The following is a 9,871-nucleotide window of genomic DNA, read 5'->3' as shown; positions in this document are numbered from 1 at the left end:
TGCGCAGGAGGAGGGGCGCGGAGGAGCGGCGCGGGGCGAGCGGCGCGGGGCCGAGCCGCCATGTCGCGGCGGTGAGGGGCGGGCTGCGGCGCGGCTGCTGCTCCTTGCTCTGCCTTCCCCTCCGCGGCCGCCTCCGCCCCCGCTGGCGCTCACTGGAGGCCGGCAGACATGGCAGGAAGGGAGGTTGTCCCCAGGAAAGCACCAGAGGGGTGGAGGGGCGCAGCGGTATCAGCCATGGTTGGCTCCGCTCCGGGGACGGCCCAGGAGCAGCCCTCGGTGGCTAGGAACGAGGTTTGATTCTTTAGGAAGACGCCCGTGCACCAGAGAAGCAGGTTGCACGGCTACAGGAACAGTTCCCATCAGAGCCCGGCGTGCAGGTGAGGAGGCAGACGGCAGAGTGCTATGAAAGGCCCAGGTGTGTCATGCAGGCCTGGCAGTTCAGGCCCGTCTGGATGTAGATTCCCTGGGGGGTTGATCTGAAGGTGTGCCTATGCGTGGCTCAGGAGGGGCCTTCCCCTCACACACAAATGCAGCTGTGCCTGCGCCATCCAGACTTCACACAGTGCTCTGGTGGTCTGTGATCACAGACAGGTGATCTCCACCGTTAAATGGCTACAAAGGCACAAGAATGCTAATTTTCCATTGTTTTTCTACAACAGTATTTGTTCTTAGTGGTACTTAAACTCCTGATAACAAACAGTGCAGTGTTTTGGTACAGAACTGATAATACTTAGGACTTCTTTCCCCAGCTATTAAGGAAAGCAGCCAGGAAGAAAGGGACCTGGGGGTACTGATAGATAGTAGGCCAGGAGCAGTGTGGCCAGCAGGACAAGGGAGGTTATTCTTCCTCTGTACTCAGCACTGGTCAGGCCACACCTTGAGTGCTGTGTCCAGTTCTGGGCCCCTCAATTCAAGAGAGATGTTGAGGTGCTGGAATGTGTCCAGAGAAGGGCGACAAAGCTGGCGAAGGGCCTGGAACACAAAGCCTATGACAAAGCCTATGAGGAGAGGCTGAGGAAGCTGGGGGTGTTTAGCCTAGAGAAGAGGAGGTTCAGGGGTGACATCATTGCTGTCTACAACTACCTGAAGGGACATTGTAGCCAGGTGGGGGGTGGCCTCTTCTCCCAGGCAACCAGCAATAGAAAAGGGGACACAGTCTCAAGTTCTGCCGAGGAAAATATAGGCTGGATGTTAGGAGGAAGTTCTTCACAGAGACAGTGATTGGCATTGGAATGAGCTGCCCAGGGAGGTGATGGAGGCACCATCCCTGGAGGTCTTCAAAAAGAGACCTGGATGAGGCACTTGGTACCATGGTCTGCTTGACTGTATAGGACTGGGTGATAGGTTGGACTGGATGATCTTGGAGGTTTGTTCTGACCCCATTTACATAGTCTGGAGCATAGAGCACACACCTGTACATTAGCATAATCTAGGTGAGTACACCTCAGTCTTTCACATACATCACACCTTGTTTTTCTCCTTAGCCAGTGTAAAGGAGGGGTTTGAATATGGGTTAGAAGTGAATTGTGATAAATTATTACATATTTTATTAAATATATATAAAGAACATTTCCCCAAACTTAGTTACAGTTAACACACAGAGATTCTGTTATGGGGTTGGAAAAACCGTTTTTGCAGAATGTGTATTTACAGTCAGATTAAATGATTGAGGAAAGGGGTTTAGAAAATTTAAACAACTGGAAAGTCTGGCAACAAAAACTGCTGCTTAAATGTTAAACAAACTCTCATAAACTTCAGAGAAGAGAGTTTGTTTACTCATTGGTCAGAGTCTCAATATTTGTAATCCGGAGGTATATGTAGAAGTATAAATGAGGAAAAATATAGTCCCAGCCACGTGGTGGCCTTCCATGTGGTGATGATGCAGCGAGGCTTTGCTGCTTGTGTAGCTCAGATAAAGCATGTTGTCTGAGAAGGTTCATGGATGCAAAGCAAATCTGCCATGGTCATTGGAGTAGTCAGCCACCTGGGTAAAGCAGCATCCAGGCTTACAGGCTGGAGCAGTCCAGTCGGGTGCTGTATACAGCAAAGGAGTTTCAGAAAGATCTTGTCTACTTTGAACATCCAGCACAACATAATGAGATCCCTGAAGTCCAAAGAGTCAGGAGATTCTTCCTTTTCCTTCTGGTTGTGAATATCGAGTGTGGTCTTCCCCCCCCCCAGCCCGTGTCGTGACTGGCTGGCTTCCTCTGGAACAGACAGGGCACCTTGCCACCTCCCCCTGCCTCTCTCTGGCAGCCTCTCCCCCTTTTCATTTTACAACAAAGGCAGCATTTCTCATCTATTGCAGGGCCCTTGCAAAAAGATAACAAACATAGCACCTTTAACATTACTATACAGAGGACCAACAAAACAGCTCTTTCCATCTTTACTAGTGAGTGTGTCTAGCCCTTGAACTAATAACAAAGGTCAGCGGTAGCTCTGTTTTGCAGAGTTGTCTGTCTTGCCAAAAAAGGTTTGCTGAAAGCTTGTGGAATAGTATTTGCTTGTACACTAACCTCCTAATTCATTAAGTGTGATTAAAGCTAGCCATTAAGTGTGGTTAAAGCAGGATAACTCCTAGCATAGTATCAGGATAATGCAGCTATCATCCCATGCATGCACACTTCCCATTGTTCATTTGTGCTTATGGGTTGCAATCATAAACGTGCTTGATGTCAGTAAGGTTAACAACAGCCATATCCCAGTATACATTTGAGTTCCTTGCCACAGTGTCTGCATAGCCATCTGAGCAAGACTTCTGCTCACTGCCAAAAGCAGGCCGGATGTTACAGACTGGCATCCGTTGAAGACCTGTGGGCAACACAAGCATATACAAACAGATTCCTTCCCTACACAAATAGATCTATTGGCCTTTTCTAGGATGAATCTCTCTGCATGATTTATCTGGATAATTCCCCCCCCTTTTTTTTTTTTTAAGTCAAGGTTGTTAAATTAGCATAAGCAGGTGTTATTACTCCTCTTGTAAAGTGATTGTATATTGTGTGCTGTGTAGGCAGGTCTATTACCTGCTTTAATGTCTAAGCATACAACTGCATTGGTGTGATGGTAGCTTTTAATAGCTGCAGTGGCCTGTAGCAAGCCATCTTTTTGAAGTGTGAACCTCGTCTCATGTATCTGCTGTAGAAAGCTAGTACCTAATCTAGCATGCTGCAAGTGAAATCTCAGTGTGTAAGTGAAAACTGAATCCCATAATCTTTGCCATATTAACTTTGCCAGTGTATTGTAACAAGAATTCTAAGGATGCTTAAAGAGTAGGGTGCACCTACTCTGAGGGTCTTTTTGTAGGACCAAACACAAGCTTGAAATGAGTGGATCATCACCACTGCAAACCGCATTGGGTAACACTGGGACAGTCTGTGCATCAGAAGAGGTTGTCTGGGGAGGTTGTGGAGTGTGACTCACCTCGACAGTGCCCACAGCAACCTGTTCTTCACAGCTGTGCTTTGCACACTGGGACTGGACTAACTGAAATCCAGAGGTGCTTTCCAGCCACAGCTGTGCTGTCATCTGTGAATGTTCCTTAGAGAAGGGCAGACAGTTTATAGCAAGGTTGCTTTTTCTCATAACATTGACTTGGAAGTTATAGGCTCTTTTCTCTGGATTTATACAATAGGATTTGATGAAGAGGACTATGTCTTTCAGGCAATTGTCTCTCTAACTGCTTCTTCTGTATAGCATATGTGGTACAATGCTACAGTAATACTCATCCAATTTATATGCAGTTCATCTGCAAACAAACCAACCCAATATGGCTAAAATAGCATGTCTGTGTTGAAGAGGGTTTTTTTTAAGCACATAAAATTATATCTTCTAAATACATCTCATCAACAATATGGTTAATGTCTGTGGGTTTAATTAAACCTTCTTCAAACTCAGCCTTCAAAAAGTATTCTAGCCTCCAGTGCTCACCCGTCAAGTCACACAGATGCTGAACTCCACTTAGATCATCTCCATCTCATATTCACTCTGCAGCTCAAGCATTTAAAACACCACACCCCATAGCTCATTCTGTGTTATCCTCAACTCTGTGATGTAGCTGAGAAGTAGGAGGAAGGCTAGGGTGTTACCAGACATGAGTATCATTTAATAGACACCCTGCCAGAAAAAGGGTTTGCTGCTAGCCCAAACCTAGCCCTGTCCTAAAGCAACACTCACCATGTATCACTCACCCCAGTAAAGCATTTGGGCAGCCCATCAAATAGCCCAGCACATGCCCTGAGCATCAGAGTAACTGAGGATGCTGTGTGGCTGCAAAGAAAGCTCTTGAATCCAGCGTACAAACCATCAGCTCAACCCTAAAATGACAGTAACTCCTGTTACCTTATTATCAAGTTCATGAATCCCCATCAAGTGAGAAGCATGAGATGGCATCATGCAACCTGATAACATGGACAGTGCAAGCTGTGACTTACCTAAAAGAAAAACATCAAAATATTTGAATGTTTTATGCTTTCCCATTTATCTCTGTTCTGTTGGCATTTTTAGCACCTTGTAAATTTAAAAGTCTCCCATAAATTATTTTTTGATCTTGAAATACACTTCAGCTGTCACTCAGAGACACTTGCTTGACAGTTCAAAGATGTTATTACAGTCAGTTGTGGGGAAAAATTATCTTTTACTGACAACTGGTATTTTTCTGACATGGGAGACGAGTTAAAAAATTAATTCTTTCGTCTCCAAGTTGGCACAATCAATTTATCAGATCTTATGTTGTGGCAAAAAATTAGGGGTATTTTATCTCTGATGTATTATATTGCAGTGTATAAATAGTTCAGTGGAAAGGAGCTATCAAACCCCAAATCCAGTGTTTCGCTGTAATTGAATCAGCATGTTCTCAGCAAGGGCAAGTGAGCTCCTGCCTTTTACTCCTCCTTCTCAAAAACTACTGAGTGCAGACATTCAGCAACTGTTTGGAAAGGTGAATGAGCTTTTCCCACTTGCTGCTACAGAAGGTGGAAGTACAAATCCTCCAAATACTCTTAATAACAAAAGATCTTACTGGTTAAAATGAACAAGTTAATACAGAAGGCATTGCTTTAACTGACAATTTTCTTTCACACGTTTATGTGGAGCATCAATTACAACCCAAGAGAGAACAGGTAAGCCAAGGTGCCTGTGGTGAAGAGCTCAAACAGCCAGAAAGCTGGAGTTTTTTTCTTCCTTCATGTCCACAGTGATGTAGTGAGCAATTGCAATACAACCACTGAGCTCTTGGACACCTATTTAGTAGTTTTTGAACGGCATACGATTCTGTACCTGTCTCAGTGCACACAAGTGTCTGCATTGCATGGTTTAACTGCTGTTCTTCCCTTATCCTCAGAGACAGCTAATTCATTATAGATTGAACTAATTCCAGTACCTTGAGACTGCCAAATCCTTAAGAGCATTTAGCTGAGCTTTCACTCTTTGACTATTACCAATTCAGCACAAAATACAGTTTTAAGATTTGCAAGTATTTTGGAAGGCACAATCAGAATTAAAACCACCTCCAGGATGCAGATAAATGTTAAAAAATAAGTAGAATACAATTTCAGGTAGGCCAACTGGAAGGTACTGCAGTTCTGTAGAAACAGCCAACTGCATAAATCCAAGATTGGAATTAAAGATCCAAAGAGCAATTTTGTAGCTTGGCTTCATAGCTAATCACAAACTGAACACATCAACAGCACTGTGCTGTTGCAGAAGAGAGCAACCAACCTGAACTTGTGCTAGGATCAAGAGCAGTGTATTATGTAGGGCTTGCAAAGGAGACCTTGTCCAGCAGTGGATACCATGAGGTAAATAAAATGGAACAAGGAGGAAAGGTTGAGAGACCTGAGCTTGTTCAACCTTCAGAATAAAAGACTGAGAGGGGATCTTCTCAATGCTGATCAATGGTTGGGGGTGGGAGCCAAGAGACTGGTGCCCAGTGACAGGACAAGAGGCAATGAGTGCAAACTGGAAGACAGCCATTTCCACCTAAACATAAGGAAAAACTTCTTTCCTATGAGGGGGCTGGAACATTGGGGCAGGCTGTCCAGAGAGGCTGTGAAGTCTCCTTCTCTGGAGACATTCCAGACTCACCTGTATATTGTGATCCTGAGCAGTCTGCTGTGGGAGACCCTGCTTAGCAGGGGGGTTGGTGAGATGATCCCCAGAGGTCTCCCACCATGCTGGGACTCTGTGAAATACGGAGAGCAGCAGCATGGGTTTAGAAAACACTTAGAAAATTTAAACCTGTTTCCTCCAGGGATGAAAACACTGAAATGATGGCAGACTTGCTGCAAAGATGAGCTGGTTTCAGGGTCTCTGGGAAGAGGACAAGCAACAAGGAAGATTATTTTTCTTTACACATGAGGTACGTTCTGATAGTGTGAAAAGTTCATATCATTAAATAGGGCATAGAGATGTTATGGAATCTCCATCATACAATGCTATTAAAAAATAGCTGCATGGAAGTCAGTTAGGAAAGGTTGTGCTGGAGCTAAGCTTCCCTTTGGTAAGGAGTAAACTAGCTGATTTTCCCAGTACTTCCAACAGCATTCCACTGGGCCTACACCACAGGCTTAGGACCTGACACAGCATCAAGGACATTTTGACAGGCTCTTGTAGATCTGACCAGAACAAAGCACAGCACTGCTGAGTATCTTCTCCAGATTGTATCTCGCTGTGTTGAGGCATTAGTATGGTGAAAATAAAATGTTTTTCTGTTTGCTGCTACTGCTAGAGCAACCAACACATGGTTCTAGCAGAATGTGTGCTCCCACGTGGTTACATTTCATGCTCTCAAATTTTATGGTGCATGGTGGTGTTTTCCTCCCTTGTCATGGCCTGAGCCATCCAGAATTACATGCAAGGAAAATTTCCCACACACACCACCCACCCGTTGGAAACAACAACTATTAATGCTGTGACTTCCCAGGTACAGCTAGATTCTGTGTAGTTTCACAGAATAAGTAAGGCTTACATAACTATTAACTGTACATGGAATAGTTCCTTCTAAAAATCTCTGTGCTCCAGCAAGATTTTCACTGTTTTTATGAAGTGGCATAAAAGGTATTAGTACTTAAAGTTTGGGGTTTTTTAAATCAGGTCTGTGTGGTCAGGTAAAACAAAAATACTTCATTCTTGGAGCAGTACAACTCATTGACAAAAAAATCTGCATGTGGTTAAGTGCCAAGTATCTTGTGAAGCTTTTGAAGATGTGAAAATAGAGGACCTGTCACAAGCTTTCTGTAGTTAAAAATACTTTGGAAATTAACAGGAGTGATTACTCACAAATCTCATTAAATGTCAGTTCTGAGTTGGTTTTAAACCCTTGCTTGCCTCAGTTCTGCAAAAGGTGTTCTAGATTACAGCACTACCCACTCTGCAAACTGTGTGCCCTAGAAAAGGCAGGGCCAGAAAGTCATGCTGTCAGTTTGTTGACAAATGAATTTGTAAAAAGAACCGTTTACACTAGAAGGATCAAAGTCAGAGCCTTTATTAAATGTTCCTTCTTTAAACAGTCTGGATTGAATCCCCCCTTTCTCAGCTGTGATTTCTAAGGCTATTTTAAATACTTTGTTGTACAGGGGATTTTCAGTCTTCAGAACCGTCACAAGCAGCAAGTTAGCAGTACACAAAAACAATACAATGTAACTTCCACTGAGTTCTACTCCTGCCTCACAGGGTCTGTGGAAAAGACCAACAGTGCTGCCAGCGCTGCAGTTTCTGCACAGGCCCTGGGAAGGAAACAGCTGTCACCAGAGTCTGAGCCTGCTGTGTGCTGGCCGCATCTGACGCCTGGCCAGGGTTTCCCAGTATTGATTAGTATTATCTGTTTCTTGCACATTATCTGTTTCAAAAAGGGGACCAAATTTTCAATTTTCAGCTAACGTGGGTCTAATTAAGGCTATTCTGGCATATGTGGTACTAAAATACTCTCTGGGAGTCCTTTTCATGAAATCCCATCAGAATTAACATTTTCAAAAATGAAAACATTTAAAGTAAGTGTTGGAGTTGAAATGCTGATGCAGCGCTTGGTTCAGTGTTGCCTTGTCTTCTGGAGCTCTATTATCACGTCAGTATAGTGTCATCTATCTGTTCATCAGAGTCAGCCTGGCCAGCCAGCTTCTTCAGGGATCTCCTGCAGCTTTCGTTGAGAAGCTCCAAGCTGGCAGCATCTAGAATCTTGGACACTGACTGTTGGAGGAAGACAACACCAATTACCAAATCCTTATGACACACCATTCAAATTGAAAATAAAGTGCCTTACAGGCTTTGTTTATCTGAAAGTCTTTCAAATATACCAAAATCCTTCATCTGGTCTTGTGATTCCAGACATAGGAACTATCCAAACCAGCTAAGACTAGAAAAGAGCTCTGGAAATGCATGGGTGAAGTAGTCTACCCCAAACAACTCTCTCTAGCGCTGCTAATGTTGCAGTAAGACTACACAAGTGACAAAAGCACTAAACTTAGTCCTAGTTCAGATACATGCAGCAGAGTAAGCATTTTGAAAGCAAGGCTGCCACATTAAACCTGGGAGGTATGTGAGATACCTTAATGTAGTAGTACTGCACCATGTCAGCATTGGTCATTTCCTTGAGATTAGCATGAGAATACTGATGAAGGCTTAAATGCAAACAGGAACATCCCACTCCATCTGTTTCACAAGAGACTACCAAGCACCTCCTGAGGCTGAGGCACAACACTGAACCATGCCAATGTGACACAGCCTTTCACCAATGATGACATTTTCTGTGGTCTCATACCTCAAGCACTTCTTCACCCGTTCTCATCTTCAGAAGATTGACGATAGCTTGGTCGCTGTAGGCTCTCACACTGGTGTTTTTGTCCTTTGTGTTGTCCAGGAGCGCCTTCAGAATGGGTTTAATTGTCTGAGGATCCAGTGAGGGAAGGTGGTTTTTATTTGCCCACCAGATCATCTTTTCTGCAACTAACTTTATGTCGCTGGATGAGTTCTGAAGACACTAAAGGAGACAAAGATGGACTTAAATTCAAATACATCAAGGACAGCTATTTAAAGCAGTAGTTTAATGTAAGTATTTTAATAACAAGAAAAACAAAGCTTTCAACTCACAGGGACACAAAAGATAAACTTGCTACGAGCAAGTTTGACTGAATTATGTGACAGTAAGAGAAGATAAAGACATATTTTCAAAGGAAAAGCTCTACAAATGTGGTTGCCACCAAGGTCACATGTTTCTGTTAACTGCCTCAGGAAACAACAATGACCACGAAGGGCAGCCAAAGCTGATGGTGCTAGCACCTCTGCAAAACACCCCCGCAGCCAAGTCAGTCTCTGGTTGCAGGTAGAGTGGGCTTCCTTTTAAAATTAAACTCAAGTTTTGTATTTTTTATCTCATCTCAACACATTCAAAACATGAAAGCTAATGTCTGAACGTCACCTGCATTCTAAGTACTGTCACAAAGGTATTGTGACATTTTAATACGCTATTATGTTACAAATTGATACATAAATGTGGGATTTCCAGCAGTGCTTTGAGGAGTGATGCCCTGTGTCATGCCAACCTGCACGTTTTGTAGTTGTTTTCAAATTGAAATGTAAAAGCTAAAAATGTAACACATTTGTACTTAAAATAAAGGTGACAGACGAAAGCAAAAGCAGCTCTCCTCCTACAGCACTTCCCCTCACTCTATCTTCATCTATCTTTTTTAAGATATTAAAACCAGTCTGAGGTTCTGATGTTCAAAATTCAGATCCTAGCTACCTATGAAGGATGCTTTCCTGGGGAGTGGGGGAGAGGGAAAAACAGTTAAACCAAAAAAACCATCCCACACTAAAAAAAAAGACTGGTCAAGAAAAAAAGGAATTCTGAGGTAGAATATTCAAACATACATGAATT

General features: G+C 43.5%; 1 protein-coding gene and 1 long non-coding RNA gene across 4 annotated transcripts in view; one reads left to right on the top strand and one right to left on the bottom strand.

Moving 5' to 3' along the window:
• Window positions 1-20: 20 nt before the first annotated feature.
• LOC135189024 (uncharacterized) lies at window positions 21-9,629 on the top strand. The gene is made up of 3 exons (XR_010307908.1): window positions 21-377; window positions 6,251-6,358; window positions 8,855-9,629. It is a non-coding gene; the product is annotated as an uncharacterized LOC135189024 (long non-coding RNA).
• The window catches only part of GCN1 (GCN1 activator of EIF2AK4), a 44,786-nt gene continuing 42,382 nt past the window's right edge, over window positions 7,468-9,871 (bottom strand). For all 3 annotated transcript variants that reach the window (XM_064168956.1, XM_064168957.1, XM_064168958.1), the window contains 2 exons: window positions 8,756-8,974; window positions 7,468-8,184 (listed from right to left, as the gene is read on the bottom strand). In XM_064168956.1, the coding sequence (XP_064025026.1) occupies window positions 8,059-8,184; window positions 8,756-8,974 (345 nt within the window). In that variant the 3' untranslated portion in view covers window positions 7,468-8,058. The remainder of the gene's footprint in view (window positions 8,185-8,755; window positions 8,975-9,871) is intronic.

This window comes from Pogoniulus pusillus, chromosome 30 (assembly GCF_015220805.1).
Source record: "Pogoniulus pusillus isolate bPogPus1 chromosome 30, bPogPus1.pri, whole genome shotgun sequence".
NCBI lineage: Eukaryota > Metazoa > Chordata > Aves > Piciformes > Lybiidae > Pogoniulus > Pogoniulus pusillus.
The sequence above is the reverse complement of the archived record's forward strand: the minus strand, read 5'-3'. Positions and strand labels throughout refer to the sequence as shown.